Raw genomic sequence first — 24,731 nt, 5'->3', positions numbered from 1 at the left:
TATATATATATATATATATATATATATATATATATATATATATATATGAGCTGTTTCATATACATGTACAGATACTGTCCCTTCGAACTCTTATTATTTCTTTCCTTCTCCTGTCTTTCTCTGTTCCTGTATTTTTTTACAGACTCAGATTGATTGCCCTGCAAGGCAGGATGCAGAAACACGGGAGCAAGCTGGTGGAAAGTGATGCCCTGGAAAGCAGCCAGATGAAAGGAGGGCAAAAACTGGTATTCCACACAGACACCAACCAGAATGAAAAGCAGTGATTCACAAAGCACTGTCATAGACAGGCCTTGGGTTTCACTTTGAGAGCAATTGTGGGATTGGGGTCAGTAAGGGGTCCGGGTGGGGAGGCATCAAGATAAAAGGCAGCCAGGCTCCTTCTCCCTGGAGATGTGTTGCCTGTCAACCTCAATCTGTTCCATTAATCCTCTTCTGCTGCTCCACCCCCACAACTCCTCCTGTTGACCAGTGTCCTGGGCCTTTAAGATAGGCTGGACTGAGGAAAGCGCTCACACCTCTCCCCACCCTACTCATTCTCCTTGGCTGTAAGTCTGCCAGTTACAGCAGCCAACTGCAGCCGAAGGGTGGAAGCAGTCAAGTGGAAAGGAGAAAAGGAGCCAGGCTGAGTCTTCTCATTTTCAGCGAGGAACATTTCCGAGCTCGGGAGGTGTCGTTTCCAGACACCGGACTGCTATCCTACCCACGGTAAGGGCCCTGAGTCCTAACCAACCTCTGCCCAAGCTGAGTCTTGCCCGAGTCCTAGAAGCCCTCCGGATGCATAACCAACCTGATTAGGTTAAATGAGGCTCCTTTTCCCGCCCTGGGGTTCCCTCCCTTCTCCTGGGTCTCTCCATTTTATCCTTTTTTACTCTTAAATGGTTTTCTTCCTGGCCATGTCAGTCATCCTTCTATAGAGAGACCTCTTAGCTGTCCAGGGCCATGAGTGTTAACCCTAGCCACTTCTCAGAAGCAAATCCATCCCAATAAGACAAGAAGCAGAATTAGAGTAGATACCCATCAATGAAGACACATTAATAGACGTTTGAGGATTACTAAATGAGGAGTATCCAAACCCCACAAGGCATCAAAACTCCTGGTAATAGGGAGATCATTTTTAGACATCCTTGGTCAGGGTTTGAGTTCTGTGCTCTGTTTTTCACCTGCTTAATGAGCTATGGCAAGTTCTTGCTACACCAGTTGTTTTATGCTGGGGGGCTTTAGGCTACAGACAACTTCTTGATCTGTAATTGGAGAATTTAGGGCTCCCCAGAGTTGCCTTTGTACCAGTACTCTTTGGGGTACCCACTAAATATTCTCTCCTCATCTGGAAATTTTGATCTGGCAAATTCTAAGACACTCTCCTGGAGATAATTGATCCAGGCTCATCTTCTCTGGAGTTTACATGCTGTAAGAGAGCCTTCAAGTTCTAAGATTCTAAGGGGTATGACCTGTGACCAGAGCCATCCCATCCACTCTGTATGAACCAGGTTAGCCCTAAACCTTTCAGAAGCAAGGACATAGACAAAAATAAGTTTTCGTCCTTGCTGTCCCTCAGAAAGAAATTTGAAATACCCTGACTCCTACTGTAATGTCACTGGCACATGTGTTTGACAATTCCAAACTCCCTCTGTAGGTGATATAAAGTTACTTGGAAGCAGAGGACTAAATTTTGGTTGCTCTGTAATACTAGGCCACTAGTACTAGGAAAGTTTCTGTATATTAGTACAGAGGCAATTATCTGTATTCTTAAGGATCTCAAATAAATGTATATGGTTAATCTCCCCTCTCTGAGTCCAGGCTACCCTCAAACTTCCTATATAGCCAAAAATGACCTTGAACACCTGATCCTTCTGCTTCTACCTCCCAAGTGTTAAGATTAGCATTGTGCCTGGCCGACCCAATCTCTCTCACTTTTAGATTTTATCCTCCCCAACCCTTTTTTTCTCTCACCCCACTGCACCTGCATCCATTGTAACCATCCTTCTTTTCAGACACCAGTGGAAGCACCAAGCTCTAGAACACTTGGGTTCTAACACATTCTTTAGGCACTTTGTTTAGTCAATCTCCTAGGATACAGGGGAAAATGGGGCTGAAAGGAAAGGCATGTTACTGAGTGTCCAAACAAAAGTGTCCTCTCTCCTGGATTAGAGACTCAAAACCTTAAAGGGGTTGAGAAAGAGTTATTGGGAATTAGTGGAGATAAAGGAGGGGAATAACAGGAAAATATGATGGAGAAAAAGGATGAGGAGAACACAAAGCATGACTTGAGTGAGCAGAGAGGATTTTGAGACAGAAAGGAGTGAGCTAGGAAGAAAGGAAAAGCAAGAGGTCAGGCATGGGATGGGAAAGACAAGAAAATGGGAGGAAAAGAAAGTTATTTGGTGGGGATGTAGGGGACCCAGAAGATGATGGAGAGGAGAGAGAGAACATCAGTGTCCCTCTCTGATTCCTGGCCTTCCTTCAACCTGCCTTCTGGAGAGTGTCCCTCCTAAGGGAAGAGCTGATGAGCTCCACACTGGTTGTGGATAGACCTGCAGATCTGTCACTAAAGGACTCTGGCAGGACAGTCGATCTCTGGTCTTCAGTCTCCTTCTCCTTCTCCTTCTCCTCCTCCTCCTCCTCCTCCTCCTCCTCCTCCTCCTCCTCCTCCTCCATGAAGCTCAGTTCTCAGGAAGCTGAGGTGCTACTGTCAACTCTCTTGACCACACCCTACATAGATAAGAAGTTAAAACCATCGCTCCTGAATTGGGGGCAGGGTCACTGGGAGAAAGAGAGGCAAATTGTTTTTCCAAGGCTGTTTTGGGAAACTGTTTTTTTGGTACCTGAGCTCTGTTCTCAGGCTTCCCATGTTCCAGGACATGTAAGGCTCCTGGACACACAGAGAAGGTAATTCTGTCTACTTCCAAGCCCAAGGCCCACTACAGAGTCTTGTGCCCACAAAGTGGAAGTTGCCACCTCAGATGACTCTCACACCACTCTGGTGAGAGTACCCAAGGAACTTAAGAGTGACCCAGTCCTTTCTCCTCCAGTCTTCGTACAGCAGTTTTAAGCTGTGTGAAGATTCCAACCAGTGCATTCACGCCTACAAAAGGAGATGCTTTCTGTCTCTGAGGCAGCACTTTAGGTCCCTTCTTCCATCCAGAGAACTCTTCTCAGCCAGGAGCACATATTCAGCCTCGGCCAGTAAAACTTTTCCTCCTAAAACTGTCATAGCTATTTCTCTCCCAAGAGACTGTTCCTTGTCCTTCACCCCTTACTCATCTACCCCTTTAGAGAGCGTTCTCTAGGTCTTAAAGTCAGGGAAGTTGCATTTTTAGTGACTCTCAAGTCTCCTTAGAGTGAGTCACTGCCAGGTGTGGTGGTGCACAATCCCAGCACTTGGGAGGCAGAGGCAAGTGGGGCTCTGTGAGTTCGAGGTCAGCTTGGTCTATAGAATGAGTTCCAGGACAGTCAGAGCTATAGAGAAATACCTTGTCTCAAATTACTCATTGCACGGTGTATTTTATAGGTCTTCTTATTAGATAGAAGGGTAGGGCAAGGTGGCACACACCTTTAACCCCAGCAACTGGGAGGCAAAAGCAGAGTGACCTCTGTGAGTTCCAGGCCAGCCAGGTCTACAGAGCAAAGGAGAAACCCTGTCTCAAACAAAACAAACAAACAAACAAACAAACAAACAAAAAAAAACACAATTAGGGTTCTAATATGCTGCATGACTTTAGACAGGTCATATCACATCTTAGACTCCTGCTTATTCATCTGTAAAAATTTAGGAGTTAAACTAAATGATACTGTAACATTTATTGCATATATATGAGTGTTTTGGCTAAATGCATGTCTGTGTACCACTTGTTGCTCACTGAGGCCAAAAGATGTTGGATCTTTTGGAACTGGAGTTACAGATGGTTATGAGCCACTGTGTCGTTGCTGGAAGTTGAACTAGGATCCTCTGGAAGAACAGCCAGTGCTCTCAACTGCTGAGACATCTCTCTATCTCCAAACTGCATCATATTTTAGTGGAATGCAGAAGGAATGGTTGTGTTACAGATTTGAAGGTCTCTTTTTCTTTTTTCTCTGAGACAGGGTTTCATATAACCCAGGCTGGCCTAAAACTCACTAAGTGTCTGAGGCTAGCCTTGAACTCCTAAATGTTAGGATTATAGGCATGTTTCACCAGACCCAGTAACTATACAGAATTTTGAAGCTTTCTTTTATATATTTATCACTGTCAAAATTATAAACTTTAAATGAACAGTTGCAACGGTTTTCTGTTTAAGCATAGGTCTCCCACTCACGCAAAAGCAAAACGTTATCCTTTGTAAGATTTGTCAGTTTCCGCACAAGCTGATCAAGAGCTGAGCATGATCCAGGGCATCGTGGCTCACATCTGCGATCCCAGTACTCAAGAGGTGGGAGCGGGAGGATCAGGAATTCAAGGCCAGCCTTGGTTACACAAGACTCTGTCTCAAAGAAAGGAAGAGAACACTCTGCCCTAGCTCTTTGGGGATTTGACACAATGTACATGAAAGTACAGACAGGGCTCCAAGAAGGGGGGGAGGGGAAGCTGGAATGGTGGTACCTGGAGGAGTGACAGCTAGAGTGTGGACAGATTCTAGGTTTTGGTAAGGGTTGGCAGCAAAATGGCAGAGCCTGATAAGGAGGACATGGGAAATGAGCAAGGTATGGAGAGATGTTACCTAGTGAGCGTAGGGTAGCAAGAGAGTGGGACATGCTCTGCTTTACCCCTCCCCGGAGCTAACCGTGGGAGCTAGTTAACAAAGATAGATATATGTATCTTATTTTCAATTCCAATCTGAGTATAAGCTAAAATGGGTTTCTTAGCCTAACTAAGCCTTGGGGTCAGCAAACCCAGAAGTGTAAACAGCTACAAACTAGATGAAGTACCTGCCACATGCCACTAAGAAAACGCTGGGTTTCTTTCTCTTGTTCTCTTAATCGTCAGGATTCACCCAAAGCCCTTTGTTTCTCCTTGTTCCTTTAGGTGACTCTGGCACTAGCTGGTGGAACAGTGGGCGATGGCATCTCAGATTCAAGAGCGTGAGTACCCCTGCAGGGGAAGAGGTCTTGGAGGAAAGCCTGGGGTGGAGGGGTGGTTCCAGAGCACCTCTGAGCTCTCTAGCCTCCCCCATTGGCTAAATAAGCCCCTGCTTTTCTCGTCTCAGGACTGACCACTGATCAGGACCTGCTGCTGATGCAAGAAGGTACAATGTTGCGCAAGGTGAGGACCAAGACCTGGAAGAAGCCAAGATACTTCAGACTTCAGAATGACGGCATGACAGTCTGGCATGCTCGGCAAGCCGAAGGCATAGCCAAGCCCACTTGTGAGTGACCTTGATAGCTGTGTGTGGGTATATGGGTGGACAGGTTTCTTAGGAATCCAGAAGAGCAGGGAAGAGACCAAGATGCTGTGATAGTGGTCTCTTGTGCAGGTCCACCTGTGTGGCTCTGTACAAGATAACAAGCAGCCCTTGCCTTTGTAAGACTGTAATGAGGATTAGTTGTTGATAGAGGAGGCTTAGCAGAGCTACACACACACACACACACACACACACACACACACACACACACACACACAGACACTGGTCATTATGATTGTGATCTGACATCACCCTATGTGGACTAAAATCCTGGTTCTGCCACTTTCTGGGTGAGTTGTTTAGAACAAATTACTTAACTGAACTAAGTTACAAAATATGGGTTAACTTGCACCTACCTGTAAATTATAGAGACTTGCAGAGCTAATGTGTGAAACATCTAGCATGAAATCTGAAACCTTGATGAATTTCATGAATGTTAGCCACTACACTATTTCAAAGCATAAAAATGCATCCTAATAGTGTACATTGTGTTGGCCAAGCTTGTTATGGTTCCTTTAAACACTTTATCACAGACTAAACAGAGTCTGCTTTAGAGACATAATCAATACTCAAGAACCACCCCACCCCAAGCTGAGCTAGAGACTGGAAGGATTTCTCTGGCTCCCCTCTAGGCACCTGGATAGAGGAAACCTTCGAATGGAAAACATAGGCATACACTATACAGTTTGGGGTGACTGTTTTTCAGGGGTATTTGTCATCCCCACTAGCTCTCCTGTGGAAACTATTGCAACCTACCATAAAGGGGGACCATCCATTCTTTAAGATATGGACACTAAGGGGTTAAGTCTGGGTCTTCAAAATGTCAGCTGGTGGCTGGGAGTCAGGTCTTGCCAGGTCTAGCTGAACCTCCTTCCTATCTCATGTGAATTCCTGAATCACTGGGTCTCCATCACCCTGTCCAAGGGTCCTTTGGGATCCAGCCTGCAGAAGCTCGGGCTCCTCCTCTCTATGTCTTCACGGAGAAGGGAGTTCTGGCCACCATTACTTAGCCCCTACTGTGTGTCAGAGGCCTTTCCTCAGGGCTCCCACCTGCTTCTTCTCTGACAGTTTCAATCTCTGATGTGGAGACCATACGTAAGGGACATGAGTCTGAGCTGCTGCGCTATCTGATGGAAGAGTTTCCCCTGGAGCAAGGCTTCACCATTGTCTTCCATGGTCGCCGCCCCAACCTAGACCTAGTGGCCAACAGTGTTGAAGAGGCCCAGATGTGGATGCGAGGACTCCAGCTGTTGGTGGATCTTGTCGCCAGCATGAACAGCCAGGAGCAACTGGAGCAGTATCAACCAGATGGAGTTAGGGTATGGACAGAGGTTACTTAAGGAGTCATGCTGCAGATCCAGGGACTATGGGAAGGGTGCAAAAACAGATTCAGGTGGTGTAGGGAGAGGTGCTAGGGCCAGTATAGAGCTAATGATTCTGAAGGAGAAATGGATGCTTGCCAGTCAGAGTCTGAGAACCCAGGATGGGGGAAGGCCAGTGAGAGGAAGCAAAGCAAGCAAGGTGCTTGTGCTGCTCCTGTGATCTAAACAGACACACCAGTAGCTAGCACTCACTACCATAGGCATGGGATGTAACTTCTAGAGCTTGCACAGTGATGTAGACTCACGTCAAGATTCTTAGACAAAGTCAGTGAAATATTGCAGCCAGTGAAGGTGCTTGTCACAACCTGAACACAATTCCACATGGTAGGAGAACTGACTCCCACGAGTTGTCTGTCCTCTGACCCGCCGCACACACACAACGGCTTGCAAACCCTCCAATACATGTAAAAGAGGTTTCTAGATTGTGCATTACTGCATGCATGCATACATTCATTCAGCACCCATTAGCCAGATTGTATTCACTGTTAGGCCTAGTTTCAGAGACCCCAAGACTAATGAGATCATATATGTTACTTTGGTTAGTAGAGAGAATCAATTTGTGTAAATAATTTAAGTACTAAGTTAGAGGCATGCTTGATTCTCCCTAAGAGTATTCTGAGAAAAGTGCAGGGAAGAAATAGCATGTGAGCTGGGTCTTTAAATTTTGGACTGGAGGGGCTGGAGAAATGGCTCAGTGGTTAGGAGCACTGTCTGTTCTTCCAAAGGAGGTTCAAATTCCCAACACCCACATGGCAGCTCACAACTGTCTGTAATTCCCATTCCAAGGGATCTGACACCTTCACATTAATGCATATAAAATTAAATTAAATTAAAAAGTTTTAGTCTTGGCTAGTGAGAATAAAATCAAAGAGTCAAGAATACATTATTAAAAAAAAATTCTGGACTGGAGATGTAGCTCTGTTGGTGGAGTGTTTGCCTAGCATGTATGAAGCCCTTGGGTTCAATCCCAGCCCTGCACACACTGGGCATGGCAATGTGTACCTGTTTCTGCAGTGCTGGCCTCCCAGGAGGCCAGAAGGAAGACAATCAGAAAAGTCATCCTTGGCTATGGGGCAAGTTTGAGGCTAGCCTTGGCTACATGGGACCCTGTCAAAGACAGAAAGAAAAGTAGAACAATTTAAACCTGAAGGAGGAGGGTGGGAAAGGCACTCCCGGCTGAGAGGATAGCATGAATAAAGGTTCAGGGAAAGGAGACTCAGGAAGCAGGTGGTGGGATGGGGCGGGGTGGGGGGGGTGGAGTTCAGAGGATGGAGATGCTGAGTCTGGCAAAAGTACAAAGACAGATATGTACGGTGAGAAGGCTGGACTGGGCCAGTTCACAAAGGTAAGGTGATCTTCTGTGTTAGTTTATGTTTCTTTACAACAGGGAGGTAGGTCCCTGCAGGTCCCTGTGCCATGCAATAACAAGATAGACTTATGTTCTGGAGAGATTATTCTAGAAGCTATGTAGAGAATGGATTGGTTTAGGAGAGAGATTGGTAACAAAGACAGGAGGGGTACCGATGGATGAACACACACACACTAAACACATAGTGCTTTTGCCTTGACTCGGAGCTGGATGGGTGAAAGACTGGTTCAACCAAGGAGACAGAAACCAGGATGGCCGGATGAGTTTTCAAGAAACGCAACGGCTGCTGCTTCTGATGAATGTGGAAATGGATGAAGAATATGCCTACAGTCTTTTTCAGGTACGTTTGCTGGGGAGAGTTTGCAGGAGTCAGCCAGACCATATTTTCACTTTGCCAGAAGGCCTCTGACCCCACTCAGCAGCATTCATTTCTTGAATTCTTACTGTGTACTCCATTTCCATAATAATCCCAGTGGGACCTGTAGGAGAATGATTATCTGGCCACCCAGACTTGTTGGGAGGATGAGTCATGACACCTATAAGGGAAAACTAACTATGTTATTATGTTAGAACTGGGTGTGTTGGCACAAGCCTTTACTCCCAGCACTTGGGAGGCAGAGGCAGGTGGATCTCTGTAAGTTTGAGGCCAGCCTGGTCTACAGAGTGAGTTCCAGGACAACCAGGGCTACATAGAGAGACCCTGTCTCAAAACAAAACAAAACAAAACAAAACAAACAAACAAACAAAAAACTAATATGTTATTATGTTAGATCTTCCTATTCACAACCAGTTTCACAGGTGCACTACACAATTCCATCTGCAATGGGACTGAAAACAAGGTAGCAGATTCTGACTAGTAGCTGTTGTTTGTTTTGTTTTGAGCCAGGATCTAATGTAGCACAAATTGGCTTCAAACTCACTATGTAGCTGAGTCTGACCTTGAACTCCTGATCCTCAGTTGGGATTAAAGACATGCATGATTGCCCCAGCTCTCTTCAAACCATTTAGAGACCTTTGAAAAACATAATCTTTCCGGTTAAAAATTTTCCCTCTAATGCTGGGCAGTGGTGGCACACACCTTTAATCCAGTACTCAAGAGTCAGAGGTAGGCAGATCTCTGAGTTCAAGACCAGCCTGGTTTACATAGCAAGTTCCAGAACAGCCAATACTACACAGAGAAACCCTGTCTCAAAAACAAAAAACAAAAATTCCTTTTAACAATTGATAGAGCTAAAATTTTGTCTTTTATTTATTAGAGTGACCTGTAAGAGTGAAATATCAGGATCTCTATGAGAGTTTATAAATACACGATAAGATGAACCTTACAGGACCTGGAAAGATGCCTCTGTTGGTAAACTGCTTACCATGTAATAATAGTTCTTACTCAAGTTCTACTCCAGCATCTGTGTAAAAAGTCAGGTGTGGTGTGTGCATGTGTTAAGAGGTACTTCCAGTGCTGGAGAGAGAGGGAGAAAGAGAGACAGACAGATTCAGAGAGGCTAATTTTTGAAACTTGCAGGCCATACAACTCTACACGACAAATGAAGATTGTCCCATTTCCCAGCGTTCATCCCTTCCCTGGTAAATCTTCTCTTGCAGGAAGCAGATGTTTCCCAGTCTGATACTCTAGAAGGGGAAGAATTTGTACAGTTCTATAAGGCACTGACTAAGCGCACTGAGATCGAGGAACTATTCACAAACTTTTCATCTGATGGACAGAAGCTGACCTTGCTGGAATTTGTGGATTTCCTCAGAGAGGAGCAGAAAGAAAAAGACCATGCCGCCGCCGACCTTGCTCTGGAATTCATTGACCGCTATGAGCCTTCTGAGAATGGTAAGGAGAACTGAGCGTGTAGAGGCAAGACATAGGAACTGGGGAGGAGGCTAAAAAAAGACCCAGACACAGATCCTTCTATCGCAGGGAAAGGCTGAGTCCACCCCTCTCCTGGTCTCCATTCCAATCATCTCACTGAACCACATCACCTAAAGGAAGGCAGCCCTTCCCTGTCAGTTAAGACAGAGATGGACCTGTTAGAAGGAAGATGATGTGAGGTCCCCTTTTCATCCCTATGCGCATAGCTCAGAGCCTTTACGTTGGGGGAATTCTTTGCCATATCAACTTTGTCCTCAGTGGAAGAAGGAATCACTTGATTTCCCCCTCTCACCTCCACCCTTCACAATGATTCCTTTGTCTCATGGCTGCCACTCCTTTAAATGTTAGCTTCCTGGAAGTTCTCTAAGTTGTTCTTGAGCCCTTAAGCCCCCAATCAGGAACCTATTCACCCTAGGCCTGGGGCAGTGATGAGGCCAAGTATCTGGCATTTGTCAAGTACAGCTAAAATATGCCTTTTTAAGATCATTAATTTCTTCTACTTTGCTCTTTCATGGCAAAGTAAGCGGCAAAGTTCTATCCCTCTATTCTTTTCAGAGTGTAAGAAGCTTATATTAATAGTAAATTACTTGCAAAGCACTTTCACATTCCTCACTTAATTTAGTCCTCACTGCAACAGAATAGAAAAAAAAAATGATTAAACAACTTCCTGGAAGCCAGCAGCGAAGGAGAATGGAACTGAAACACAAACTCAGGTCATCCCTCAAGTAGTGTCTCATGAAAATGATAAAGCAGGCCGGGCCGTGCTGATGCACACCTTTAATCCCAACACTCTGTAGTCAGAAACAGGTGGATCTCTGAGTTTGAGGTTAGCCTGGCCAACAGAGTGAGTTCAGAGCTATGCAGAGAAACCCTGTATCAAAACAAAACAAAACCCCCAAACAAGTGTGTACAACCATGCTACCAGAAAATAAAACTGAAGAAGTCAGAAGAAAAAACAACATCTTCTACTCTCAGAGCAGGATCAATTATATCTGTTATGGATGTAATGTTATAAATAGCATTTATAACACGTTATGGCTCAGCGGTGTTCCCTGATGCACACATGTTAAGACCTAATTCCAACACATTGTGCTGAGAAGTGGAACCTCCAACTGAAACTTCCTGCCCAAATTCCTGGCATTCTTCACTCTTTCTATGATTTATCAAACCTAGGTCATAGGAACTGGTCATGAGACTTCACAGTCCAGCCCTGACATTGGACTGCTTGGGTTCAAATCCCAGTTCCTTCACTTAAGCTAGCTATGTGCGTATCTAACTTGCCATAGTAGCTCTATTGTAATGCTGACCTCACTGTGTAGCAATCTGCAATACATAATGTCCTTGCAAGAAACGAGTGCCCAATAACAGCAAGCCACTGTTGTTACTGTATGAAGTCCATATCAAGAGCAGTGAGGCCCATGGAAGAAGTCAAAGAACCATTCCCTAAGCAAGAGTATAGCCTAAGGAGATGTCGACAAATTCCCCCCAAACACCACATGTCATAAGACATAGGACACGTAGCTTCACAGCCTGAGTAAAGCAGAGTTTGGTCAGGTTACTAATAACTTTTCTAGGTATACACAGAAGCTGTATATATTTTGGAAGTGGATTCTGTACTGTCTTTTATGGTAACTGTGAGCTCCAAGAACTATGTACCTTTAAATGGACTAGAATCAAGTGCTCATAGATACATGTATGTAGGGGCTGCTGTGTCCACCAATGCAGAATACAGCATTCTCGTGGTTTTATCCAGTTCTGTTGGATAACCCTGGACTAGAATGTTTTATCTGTTTGCTTCTTTAAGACAGGACTTCATGATGTGACCAAGGCAAACTTTGAACCCAAAGTCAAGATCCTATAGCTCTGCCTCTCAAATGATGGGATTATAGGTGTGCACTACTAGGTCCTGCAAATATGACCTTTTTTTAGTGATAGGAATAGAGACCATTTATTTACAAAAGGAAAACACGCAGGATAGTTGAGGTGGGGACTGGCAGGGTGGCTCAGTGGGCCAGGTGCTTGTTGCCACGCCTGATGACCTGAGTTTGAGCCTGTGGACCCACATGGTGGAAGAAGAGAATCAATTCTTACAAATTGTCTTCTGACCTTAGCACATGCACCCCCTTTGTACACATTATACATATATGCAAAGTAAAAAAAAAATGTAAAGAGAGAGAGAGAGAGAGATCATGCAAGTGAGCTCGAGAGAGCACATGCCAGGTGTTGTGGCCTTTAAGCCCAGCACACAGGAAACGCAAAAGGATCTCTGTGTAGTTGGTTTTTATTTTGTTTTGTTTCCAAGACAGGATCTCACTATTTAGCTCTGGCAGTCCTGGAACTCTCTATGTAGACTAGGATGGCCTAAAACTCAGAGATCTGCTTTCCTCTGTTTCCCAAGTGCTGAGATTAAAGACGTGCATCGCCACACCCGAACCTCTGTGTGTCTAAGGCAAGCCTAGTCTACGTAGAGAGTTCCAGGTCAGCCAGAGCCACATAGTGAGTTCCCATCTTCAAAAAGAAGCAAGAAAGCCAGGTGGTGGTGGTGCATGCCTTTAATTGGAAGGCAGAGGCAAGCAGATCTCTGTGAGTGCAAGGCCAGTCTGATATAAAGAATGAGTTCCAGGACAGCCGGGGCTGCACAGAGAAGCTCTGTCTCAAAAAACAGAGAGAGAGAGAGAAATGGAGACAGAGAGAGACACAGAGAAAGAGAGACAGAGAGAGCCGGCTAGATAGCTAGAAAGGAAAAGTCTGACGTTCTAGAAGGTCTTAACCCTTCAACAGGCTGTGAGAAGGAGTGTTTTAAATGGCAGATAAAACATGTGGCAAATTTGGGATCTGCAGACTGGAAATAGGCATCTAAGGGGTTGGATCCTGAGGGAGGTGTCTGGAGAATTGGCTTATGGGTGTGTCAGACCTCTCCCCAGAACTTTTCACTCACGTGCTCCCCACTCCACACCCTAGGCAGATTGCTGCATGTGCTGAGCAAGGATGGCTTCCTCAGCTACCTCTGTTCAAAGGATGGAAACATCTTCAATCAAGACTACCTCCCTATCTACCAGGACATGACTCAGCCTCTGAATCACTACTACATTAACTCCTCTCATAACACCTACCTACTGAGAAACCAGCTCTGTGGCCAGAGCAGCGTCGAAGGATACATACGGTACAGCTGTGGCGTGAAGGGTTCCCACTCATGAGATGGCCTGCCTGTGGGAAACTAAGGGAGAGATAGCAGGGATCGAAACATAGAGAGTTTAGGGACTTAGGATCCCTGGATACCTGAGACACTTGGAGAACATGTTAGACATTAGAAAAATGGTAATGAAATCCTATGCATAAACGGGACCCCTCTCTTTGTCACAAGCCAGGAAACTGAGAACTCAGGGGCCCTGAGATATGTTTTGACCTTGTAAACGGCATGCTTTAAAGCAGTGGTTCTCAACCTTCCTAATGCTGCAACCCTTTAATACAGTCCCTCATGTTGTGTTGATCCCTAGCCATAAAATTATTTTTGTTGCTACTTCATAACTGTAAATTTTGCTACTGTTATGAATCATAGTGTAAATATTTTTGGAGACAGAGATTTACCAAAGGGGTCTTGACCCACAGGTTGAGAACCATTGCTCTAAAGGCAAGGCAGTAGGATGTAGAGTTAAGAACATAGTCCCTGGAGTCTGTCCACTTTAGGTCAAATTCTAGCTCTCTTGGTGTTCTGGGGGCTGACTAAGCTCTGTATGTCCCTCTGTGAAATAGCGATGTAACAGTGACCAATCTGTCAGGGCTCTTGTGAAGACGAAAGGGCACGATCTATGAGTCAGCAGCTAGCAAGCGGTAGTTGCTGTTGTGATTAATCGTGACGAGACTGAATAGTTAGGACAGCATTGAAGCACTGACCAGCGACTGCCTGGGTAGCTTGAAGGAACTGTATAGCTCAGTGGTAAAGCATGTATGAGGCCCTGGGCTTAATCCTATTGGAGAGAGGGAGACACATGCCTCCAATCCCAGCATAAACAAAGGTTAAATTCCAGGCTGTTGGTAAAAGACCCTGTTTGAAACCTCAGTGGTGGGTGGATTTGTTAGGACTTTGAATGACTCAGGTGCCATATTGGGATATACACATCCAGAATAGTGGAAATATTGTGAGGCGATGTGAAATGGCTTACTAGAGAGATTATGAACTGGGGCTAAGTGGCAGCCTTGGCTCAGTGGACTGAGATGCCTCTATGGAGAGATAGTACTTGAAGTGGTCTGAATGGGCAAGTGCTAGTGAGAAGTGCTCTTTCCAGAGTGGGCAGAGGCAGCTTCTTAGGTAGATGATCACACCTTGACCTCTCCTGCCTCTGGGGGGCTTGGGGTTCTTGCAGGGCCTTGAGGCGGGGATGCCGCTGTGTGGAGGTGGATGTGTGGGATGGACCTGATGGGGAGCCCATTGTTTACCATGGACATACTCTGACCTCTCGTATCCTGTTCAAAGATGTCGTGGCAACACTAGCACAATATGCTTTCCAGGTAGTAGCCCTGGGTTGGGAATAACAAAGTTCTGAGGGAAATGTGATGGCCTTGATCCGGTGAGGGTGGAAGAGCAGAATAATGTTTATTTACAAGTGATGTTATATAGACAAAAGGGTTTTTGTTATTATTTTATTTTTATTATATATATGATTATACATAATATATATATTTGTTTTGTTTTGTTTTTGAGACAGGGTTTCACTGGGTAGCGCTGGCTGTTAGAACTCACAATGTAGACCAGGCTGGCCTTGAACTCATAGTGATCCACCTGCCTCTGCCTCCTGAGTGCTGGAACTACAGGTGTGTGCCACCATCGCCCAGCTGATAAAAGAAGTTTTTAACTAAAGCATCTGACAATATTAAAGGGTCACTCTAAGTGTGGGATATGCTACTAGTAATTAGTATTCATACAGCATTCATACCAGCAACAGTCACTCATTGCTAGTAACTACAAAAAGTTTCTGTTACCATATAGGGAAGGATGGCTAGAGGAACAGAGGCAGTGATGAGCTGGGCTGGGGACAATAGGGACCTAGAGATGAGAGTATAATGTGAGCTCATAACTGGAAGAATAGCCTGACATCCATACTGAGACTGAAAACCCAAAGGCCTCAGAAGGCCTCAGATCAGATTTAGAGGTATAAGATTTGAGGTCTCAAGAGTGACTCTTAGATGTGGGTCTGTCCGGAGGAATGGGCCTGAAGTCTAGCAAGTTTTCACAGAGCCCTCTAATGGGCTTGGGGGAGTTAAACAGTCAGTATACTCATGAGAGTTCGTAAACGGGGGTCTGGGGATCCAGCAGGAGGTTATGCGACTTCATAATTCTAATTGCCTCCTCTGCTCCCCTCTGCTAGTTATCAGACTACCCACTCATCTTGTCTCTGGAGAACCACTGTACCTGGGATCAGCAGCGCACCTTGGCACAGCATCTGACTGAGATCCTGGGAGAGCAGCTGCTGAGCACCACCCTAGAGGAGCTGGTGGTGGACAAGCTGCCATCGCCAGAGGTAGGGACCCGGGGGCCAGGCAGGCCCCTGTGTGACTTCCACAGTCCTTCAATACGGCTCCTTCTTCCACATGCTTCTATTCCCTTCTATCTTCAGATGGGCCATTTTGCTTTTTAAGATACCTATAGGTGAGGGTTTTTTTTTTGTTTTGTTTTGTTTTTGTTTGTTGTCTGTTTTTGGAGACAAGATCTTATGTAGCCAAGGCTAGCTTTGACCCTCCTTTCTTCATCTCCCACATACTGGGATTATAGGCATACACTACTATGCCTAGTGTCTCTGGTACTGGGGATCAAGCCCAGTGCATTTTGCATGCTAGGAAAGTACTCTACTAAGTGATATCTCTAGTCCTTAATAGTTCTTGATAGTTAATAATTCATACAAAGTTTATAAGCAATATAGAAAAAGAGAAATCTCTCCTAATATTATCCCAACAAATTTCATAACAGTACACATCCATAGATTTTTAAAAAGTATTACATTTATGTATGTATACACGTATGTATGTATTTTGAGGAAGGAGGTGGTAGTGGATGCGCCATGGCAAAACAAGCATGGAGGTCAACATGAACTGCTTCTCTCCATCTACCATGTGGGTCCTGGAGATCAAGCTGGGACGACCAGGCTTTTGGCAAGTGCCTCTACTTACTGATCCATCTTGCTGTCCCAGTGGATTTATTTTCACTGACCACTAAATTTCACTCATGCTAAGCTGTATGACTGAGCTACACTTTCAGCTGTTGCCCATTCCTGCACCTCTTCCTCCTCTTCCTTGAGATTCCCATGAAGCCCAAGCTGGCTTTAGACTTGTTATATGTAACCAAGAATGACCTTTCCTTGAACCTCTGTTCCTCCTACCTCTACCTTCCAAGTACTAGTATTACAGGCAGGTGCCACAATACTGCATTTATAATAGGCTGGGCTTCAGCTCCAGAGCTTCGTACCTGCTAGGGATGCACTTTGCCAACTGAGTCACATTTCTGTCACTATGAATACATTTTTCTAAAGCTTAAATAAACATATGTATGTACAAGTTCATATTAGAAAATGGGATTACTATCCATATTTTTTAAATTTCATATCCTAAGTATGATTTTCCTTTTTTTTGACACAGGCTTTCTTTGTGTAGCCCTGTTTGTCCTGAAACTCACTTTGTGGATCAGGCTGGCCTCAAACTCGATCTGTCGATCTATCTGCTTCTCCCTCCCAAGTGCGGTATCACCACTGCCTGGCTTTTTTTTTTTTTTTTTGAGACAGGTCTCATATAGCCCAGTCTGTCTCTGATCCTCCTGCCTCTACCTCCCAAATGCTAAGATGACTAGTATGTCGCACCAAACCAGGTTTAGGCAGTGCTTGAACCCAGGGCCTCATGCATACTAGACAAGCAGTTATCTACTAAACTATACCCCCAGCCCTATATTTTCCTTTAATATTAGAGCTCTTCAGTGTGCTGTTTTCTGCTGATGCCATATAGGGCTGTAATTTATTTAGTTACACATTTAACAGACACTTACATTGTTAATTTTCATCCTGTCCATACGCTTTGCCTAGTTAGTCTTTCTTTTAGTTTCTGAGTTAAAGCGTCTGTATTGTGTGTGTGACATTAATGGTGGTATTGTGGGATGCATAGCTGCTGGCCAAAGAGTTTACATTCTAGGCAGGTGTGGTGATTCTAGCACTCAGGAGCTGGGAGCAGGGGGATCAGGAGTTCAAGGCTAGTCTCTAGTGTATTGTGAGCTGGAAGCCAGCCTATGCTACATAAGACCCTTTCTCAAAACACACACGCGTGTGCACACACACACACACACACACACACACACACATGTGCATACATGCACGCATACACACACAAACAGTTTTGACAGTTTTGATTATTATCGCTGAGTTGCTCTCTAGAAAAAAATACCAAATTATATCGCAACCAACTGAAGAGAATAACTGCAAGTAATTCCATAATGAGATGATTCATAATGGCAAATATTGAAGAGAAGGGCTTCTGTTTTTGTTGTTGTTTTGAGTTTTTTGAGTGCTGGAATTACAGCATGTACCAGTATGCTTGGCACTTTTTAGCATCTAGTCCTGCCTGCCTTGGCCTCCAGAATGCTGAAACTACAGGCTTGAGCGACCAACTCCCAATCCATATCCTTTCTCAAGGCTCCTCCATTATAAAATAAAAAAAAGTAAGACTATTCAAAATTATTATCTCTTCATACTCCCATGTCCTTTGTATATGTAAATATTTAACCTAAGGGAATTTTCAGTGTGTAAAATGTGAGTGAGGACCTATTGACTTTTTTTTTTCATATGGATAGAAACAGAGGTTTGTTGGAAAATAAGTAACTCTACCAAATATATTAAGGAATCAAACCTCTTCTGGGAAATTTCTGACAATACACTTTCTTCTCCTGTCTTTGAGATGGAATGAGCTCCATTATCTTCAGGAAGAACTCGAGCAGACAAGTAGACACGTCTCTTTATTTTTGTCCCCCAGCAGCTTCGGGGGAAGATCTTGGTAAAAGGAAAGAAATTAAATATAATTGAGGATACTGAAGTTGAAGAAGAAGAAGAAGAAGAAGAAGAAGAAGAAGAAGAAGGGCTGGAGAAAGATCAAGACTCAGATCTGGACTCAGACACTTTCTCCGTGTTGGATGTCCAGTCTGAGCGTGAGTCCCAGGAGCTGGCCCTTGGGATTAAGGACAAAAAGAAGGTGAATTAGGAATAGTTTTTGTTTGTTTGTTTTTGTAATGGTATTTGATCAGCATGCATCACAAGCTGAGGGTCAGTTTCTGAAGACACTAGAGCTAGCTGGCATGGAGAGCCAGGGAGGAAGATGATATTTCCTCTCAAAAAAAGAGGCCTAATTATGCATCTTCTGCATCACTATGCATTATCTATTGCCATCTAGACATCTATTGCAGCGGCTTCCCAACTTCATGGACAAAGCTCTTAGACAAAGCTTCTTCTTCTTCTTTTTTTAATGAGTAACTTTTTATTTTATTTTTGAAAACATTGTATAATATGGTTACATTAGTTTATTTTCAATCTTATTTATTTATATTATTGTGATTTGAACACAGGACTTCGCACATGCAAAGCTATAGCCTACCAGCTTAGTTGGTATCAAAGCAGATGCTCATAGCCAAACTTTAGGCAGAGTACAGGGAGTCTTATGGAAGAAGGGGAAGATAGAAAGACCTGGAGGGGACAGGAGCTCCACAAGGAGGCCAATAGAGTAAAAAACTCTGGGCCCAGGGGGTTCTGCAGAGACTAATGAATCAACCAAGGACCATGCATGGAAAGGACCTAGACCCTAGATGTAGCCCATGGGCAGCTCAAAGACAGAGCTTCTTATTCAAAATGGATAAATGTAGACAGGTTGACACTTTTGATTATTATTGCTGAGCTGCTATCTAGAAAAGAAACCTTGAAATATTTTTTAATACTTCAATATTTTTGAAGCCCTCACTTAGATATCTCTTGGGTCCAGTGGCACAGGGTGGTCAGGTAGGATAAGTAGGTAGGTTCTGATGGGTAGGTAGGTAAGTTCAAGAAAGAAGAAAAGGAAGGCGGGGAGAGATGAAGGAGTTAAGTGACTCTGGACACAAGTTTTGTTTTTCACAAACTCCTGAAAGGCAAATCTGAAGGGCACCGGTTGGTCTCTCCCTCTGTCTCTCTCTCTGTCTCTGTCCCTCCCTTCCCTTCTTTAGAATGAGTATGTGTGTGCTTTTGTGTGTCTGTGGCTATTTTATTGCCTGAATAGAAGTTACTGGACCACTGATTGCTGTGACCTCAGTCTCAGCTATAATGGGGTTAAAGTGTTCTGAGGAGGAGCCAGAAGTATGGAAATAGGGGGAGGCCAAGCGAGAAAGGGTACCATTGGTGGGACCTCCACGATCCAGGTGTGAAGTCTGCATTCATTTCTTGTGACTTGCCTGGCTAGCTCAGCTGACTTATGACTGACCCTGTTCTGAGGCTGTGGTGTTTATACCTGCTGTCATGTTTAGGGATGACAATGGGAATTGAGATAAATACAAATACAAAGGTAATGCTCTGGAGTCCTCACATCCCCACAGGTGTGGGTTGTGTGACCACCTGCATACCTTGACATATCTGACTGGGTTCATGTGCTTTTTTTTTTTTTTTAAAGACAGTTGCACTATGTATCTTTGGGTAACCTGAAACTTGCTATCTAGATCAAGCTAGGCTCAAATTCATAGAGATCCACCTGCCTCTGTCTCCTAAATGCTGGGATTAAAGGCATGCATCACCATGTAAAAATTATATATCCATTTTGACCAAAGATGATTATTGTCCATTTGTTTTTAAGAGAGGTAGGGAGACTGATGCCTCTCTGTTTCAAAATAATAAAGACTTTTTACTCGAGATGTAATGTAGAAAGAACCTTCCAAACCCAGAGCTGAAACTGATCTGAGCAGTATATTGTACACTGCCTTTATTCCCATCCTCACCCCCAGGTTGTGACGTGTCCGATGACTTTTCTGAATATCTGTGGTCATGTATTGGTTCGGCAGGCTAGTTCCATTTTTGAGTCCGTTCTGTTGTCCAACCAGGTGAGGCAGCGGGGAGAGTACAGTGGGGAGGCAACGGGCAGAGGCTTAGGTTGGATGGCCACTAGCTTCTCTCCAGACCACGGTAAATTCAATACCATCTTCCTGTCCAGTTTTATCTGAATTCCAGGACCATCTTGTGCCCAGATCTGTCTGCCCTGGTTTTCTACATGAGGACTGTTCCCTTCTTCAGCTTCACTCATTCCAAAGAAAACTACCACATCTATGATGTTTCATCCTTCTCTGAGACAAAGGCCAAGCACCTCATCAGGGAGGCAGGTCAGGAGACAAGTGGGATGGGCAGCTTCAGGCCTGGCAGGCAGGCAGGTGAGAAACAGAACAACGGGCTGGAGAGATGGCTCAGGGGTTAAGAACACCGATTTCTTTTCCAAAGGTCCTGAGTTCCACTCCCAGCAACCACATGGTGGCTCACAACCATCTATAATGAGATCTGATGCCATCTTCTGGCATGCAGGTGTACATGCAGATAGAGTATTGTATACACAATAAATAAATAAATGACTAAATAACTAACTAACTAACTAAATAAATAAATATTAAAAAAAAAGAAACAGAACAAGGAAGCAATAGAGATATGAAGGAGTTAAGAACTTCTTAGAGAGGGCGTAAGATAGTCTCACATAGCGCAGTCCTATCTCAGACTTGCTCTGTGGTTGAAGATCACCTGATCTTCTGATCCTCTTGTCTCTATCTCCCAAATTCTGGGATTACCCTGCATATCACCGTTTCCCAGGCATATCACCTGGGGTTGCTGGTTTGCAAACCCAGGGCTTTATGCCTGCTAGGCAGGACCTGACTAAGTTGCATTCCCAACCCGCATAAGGAAAGGTTTGTGAATAGAGGATGCAAAGCCCTAGCAAGAAGACAATTTGGGGGAGGTGGTTTCTGGAGCCAGCCTCAGATTTTGAGACGAGTGAAGTAAGTAGAAAGGTTCCTTGGGACTTGGGAAGAGGGAGACAGAGACAGAGTTTCCATTTCCTTCCTTATACCTTTTTACAGGCAACGAGTTTGTACAGCACAATGCCAGGCAGTTATGCCGTGTGTATCCCAGTGCTCTGAGGACAGATTCATCCAACTTTAAACCCCAGGAATTCTGGAATGCAGGCTGCCAAATGGGTGAGAAAGCAGCGAGGATGGGAAGGAAGGGAGTGGAGATCAGTTGATGGGAGGTACATGCCCTAGTGGAAATAGGGTCAGGAATGTTTTTAAAAAGTAAGAAAAGGTAAGAAAAGTGGTACTGTCTATTGGAATGTTTCCAGCAGGCACTGATTTGAGGACCATATTCTGTTTTATAGCCTAAGCTGGTTTCAAACTCTGTCCTCCTTCTTCAGTCCTCCAAGTGTGCTACCCAGCTCCAGCAGCCATCCTTATACCCACTACCTTCTAATTCCCCTGGAAGAGGGGTTAAAAGGCCAAAGAGGATGTGCAGCTGGTCTTTGCTACTTTGTGGGTTCTTTTGTCCCACCCTTTATCCCCGTGGTTTCACACCCTATCACTAAAGGGAGGGAAGGAGGGAGGGAGGGAGGGAGGGACGGAGAGGGAGGGAGAGAGAAAGAGAGAGAGAGAGAGAGAGAGAGAGAGAGAGAATATCCCTGAACCCAATTTCTTTCTTTTTGTTTCTTCTTTGACCACAACCAACCTCCTTGAATGAGCAACCACCTAGGCCCCAACCAACTGGGGCTCTAGCATTTATACACCCTCTGTAAAGTTCCCAGAATTCCAAAGGTCACACAAGTGCAGAAACTATCTGCAGCTGGCAAAACCATGCCTCTGCTAGAAGATGAGGCAAATAAATCATAGTCAGCTGCTGTGATCAGTTCAAAGCAGCCCCATATCCCCATACTTGGTATTAAAACAAACAAACAAACAAACAACCCACTTTCTTGTAATATTTCTGTGTTTTTCAAAGAAACCAAAATTCCAGAATTCTCACAAGGATTTGTGTGTATGCATATAATACTCAAATATCTAGTTGTGTATATGTGAGAGAGAAAAAAAAGTGTGTGTGTGTGTATATATATATATATATATATATATGCAAAAGAGAGCAAAAAAGGGGGAGGGGAAGAGAGGAATAGAGGGGGGAAGGAGGAGAAACAGGGCATATAGCCTTGGTTGGCCTGGAACTTGCTGCTGTAGACTAGAATGGTGTTGACCTTGTGGGAATCCACTTGCCTGTCATGAGGGCTGGGTTTGCAAGTATGTATCATACCCAGCTCCCAAGATGACCTTTTCTTTTTTCCCTGGGATTCTCAGTGGCTATGAATATGCAGACTGCAGGGTGTGCCATGGATATCTGTGATGGGTTCTTCCGTCAGAATGGTGGCTCTGGCTATGTGCTGAAGCCAGAATTCCTTCAAGATATCCAGAGTTCCTTCAACCCCCAGAGGCCCATCAGTCTTTTTAAGGCCAAGATCCTCTTAGTCCAGGTATGACAGAACTGTTGGAAAGAAGCTGGAATGGCTGGAATGGGAGTGTGTGTGCGCATGACTGGCCGGGGTGGTGGTGGTGTCACTAGTTGAAAATTTTCTGCCAGGAGTTATAGCACACACATTTAATCCCAGGCCAGAGCTACACAGTGAGATGGAATAAGTGAATAAATAACTATATAAAATACAAATAAATTTTTCATGAGAGGGAGTATAGCCTGACTCAACTACAGACTTTGAAGCCAATTGCCTAGTTTCAAATCGCTTTCTAGTTGTGCAACACTGACAACTTGTAACTCCAGGAAACTCAGCTGCAAGACAGGGGTAATTCTATATAACCTGCCTCGTGGGGTTGTGAGGACTTTGGGTTAAAAAGTGCTTAGAACTCCTGGTACACAGGAAATACTATAGAAAAGGCTATTATCATGGGTGTGCCTACTTTCAAGCCTTTTGATTATTTAAAAACTTTAGGTTGGAAACTAGAATACACCATCTATGCAGGATTAGTTTTGCAAACTATGAAAGCTATAGTGCCGGTCCTGTCTTATGAAGGGTGTGAAGGCTGGGTGAGGGAGGGCTGGGATGAGCAGGGACTCATAAAGTTCCAGTGCCCTGGTTGCAGGTGATCAGTGGTCAAAGACTCCCCAAAGTGGACAAAACCAAAGAGAACTCTGTTGTGGATCCACTGGTTGAAGTAGAGGTCTTTGGCGTTCCTGAAGACACAGCGAAGCAAGAGACCAACTATGTGGAGAACAATGGTGAGAGACTAGGCATGGGAAGTGTAGGACCAGACTGCTGAGTCCCTTCTATCCTCTACTTGGTTGGTCTATGTGACTGTGCACTTTCAAGGGAGGCAAAGTGACACAGTCACAGGCTTATAAATTGGGAAAAGTCCTTACGCTTTTTATCTTAAAATATTTTTACTTATATGTATGTGTGTGCACCACCTGTGTGTGCCCACAGAGGACAAGAGGCCATCAGACTTCCCAGACTGGGTTACAGGGCAGCTATGATTCATGAGGTGTGGGTTCTGGAAACCAAACACAGGTCCTCTGGAAAAGGAGCACGTGCTTTTAACTACTGGGCCAGTTCTCTAGCCCCTGCTGCTATATGTGAAAGCACTTGTGAAATGCTGACTGGCATCTAGATTAAAGAGAATGCAGGGAAACCAACTTAGTATGGGCCTAATGAAGACAGTAAGTCTGTTCCTGTATTCCTATCTCCACTTCAGGTTTTAATCCATACTGGGGGGAGACATTCTGTTTCCGGGTCCAAGTGCCTGAACTTGTTATGCTGCGTTTTGTGGTAAAGGATTATAACTGGACATCCCGAAATAAATTTATTGGTCAATACACCCTGCCTTGGACCTGTTCGAAACAAGGTGAGACAGTCCTTGGATGCCTGACCAATTTTAACTCTGGTTCTCTTCCTAATCCAGTCCTTCTGCCCGTTTCCAGGTTACCGACACATATCCTTGCTCACTAAAGATGGCACCAGCCTCCACCCAGCTTCCATCTTTGTGTACATCTGCATGCGGGAAGACCTAGAGGTGGAGGAGTCCTGAGGTGGGTATTCCACACAAGAGCAGATACATATGTTGGCTTTAGATGTCAAGGTACAAAATTGCCCTGCTCCTCGCCTCCCTTAAGACAGGGTCTTATTATATAGCTCTGGCTGTCCTGGAACTCACTATGGAGACCAGGCTGGCCTCAAACTCAAGAGATCCATCTGCCTTGGCCTCCAGAATGCTATGATTAAAGGCAGGAGCTACTATGTCCTGCATACCTTGTCCTCCTTAAGCAAATCTAGGATCTGATCTCTCATCTCGTCTTTTCTGTCCTTTCCTTTTGTGTACTCTATGGTAGAGTTCACTCCTTATTCTTGTCCTAGGCATAGTCCCATTCTCACATCATCTGTTAATCATTCCCAGTACCTCTGACTAGAAACACAGGGAGGGGCTTTAAGCAGAGAAACCTACAGTTGCAGTATCCCTTCTAATCTACAACTTCCTCAAAATCCAGAGGCAACAAAGGGACCAATCAAGGATCAAAGTTCCCAAGCAAAGGTTGGGGAAGAATTCCTAACCCCAGAACTATGACTCTCCAGAGAACGGTACACAGCCCTGAACTCCCGCTGGACTGCTGCTCCTTAGCTGGTCTAAATAGAGCTTCTCTGTC

At 44.6% G+C, this 24,731-nt stretch overlaps 1 protein-coding gene across 2 annotated transcripts; it reads left to right on the top strand.

Annotated features, from left to right (window-relative positions):
* Positions 1–177: 177 nt before the first annotated feature.
* Plcd4 (phospholipase C delta 4) lies at positions 178–24,638 on the top strand. Of its 2 annotated transcripts, XM_055616636.1 has the most exons (19): positions 178–726; positions 5,021–5,076; positions 5,202–5,360; positions 6,465–6,693; positions 7,192–7,202; positions 8,369–8,487; positions 9,747–9,981; positions 12,982–13,183; positions 14,385–14,529; positions 15,387–15,539; positions 18,028–18,243; positions 20,012–20,107; positions 20,218–20,383; positions 21,125–21,241; positions 22,382–22,554; positions 23,177–23,312; positions 23,786–23,935; positions 24,012–24,119; positions 24,576–24,638. In XM_055616636.1, exons 2-18 carry the CDS (start codon positions 5,055–5,057, stop codon positions 24,116–24,118), a joined length of 2,436 nt encoding a protein of 811 aa, XP_055472611.1. In that variant the 5' UTR covers positions 178–726; positions 5,021–5,054; the 3' UTR covers position 24,119; positions 24,576–24,638. The 2 variants fall into 2 exon arrangements, with proteins under 2 accessions (XP_055472611.1, XP_055472610.1); XM_055616635.1 differs by lacking the exons at positions 178–726; positions 5,021–5,076; positions 5,202–5,360; positions 6,465–6,693; positions 7,192–7,202 and having other exon boundaries at positions 8,332–8,487; positions 18,031–18,243.
* Positions 24,639–24,731: the final 93 nt, after the last annotated feature.

This window comes from Psammomys obesus, unplaced genomic scaffold (genome assembly GCF_907164565.1).
Source record: "Psammomys obesus unplaced genomic scaffold, mPsaObe1.curated_primary_1811, whole genome shotgun sequence".
Lineage (NCBI taxonomy): Eukaryota > Metazoa > Chordata > Mammalia > Rodentia > Muridae > Psammomys > Psammomys obesus.
This window is presented reverse-complemented; position numbering and strand designations above follow the sequence as displayed.

Bases quoted from the DNA above. Each gene is read 5' to 3' on its own strand.
- Plcd4 (XM_055616636.1), top strand. From the start codon at position 5,055: ATGGCATCTCAGATTCAAGAGC. The intron at 14,530-15,386 runs GTAGTAGCCCTG...CCCCTCTGCTAG, and splicing joins TAGCACAATATGCTTTCCAG to TTATCAGACTACCCACTCAT. The intron at 23,313-23,785 runs GTGAGAGACTAG...TCTCCACTTCAG, and splicing joins CAACTATGTGGAGAACAATG to GTTTTAATCCATACTGGGGG.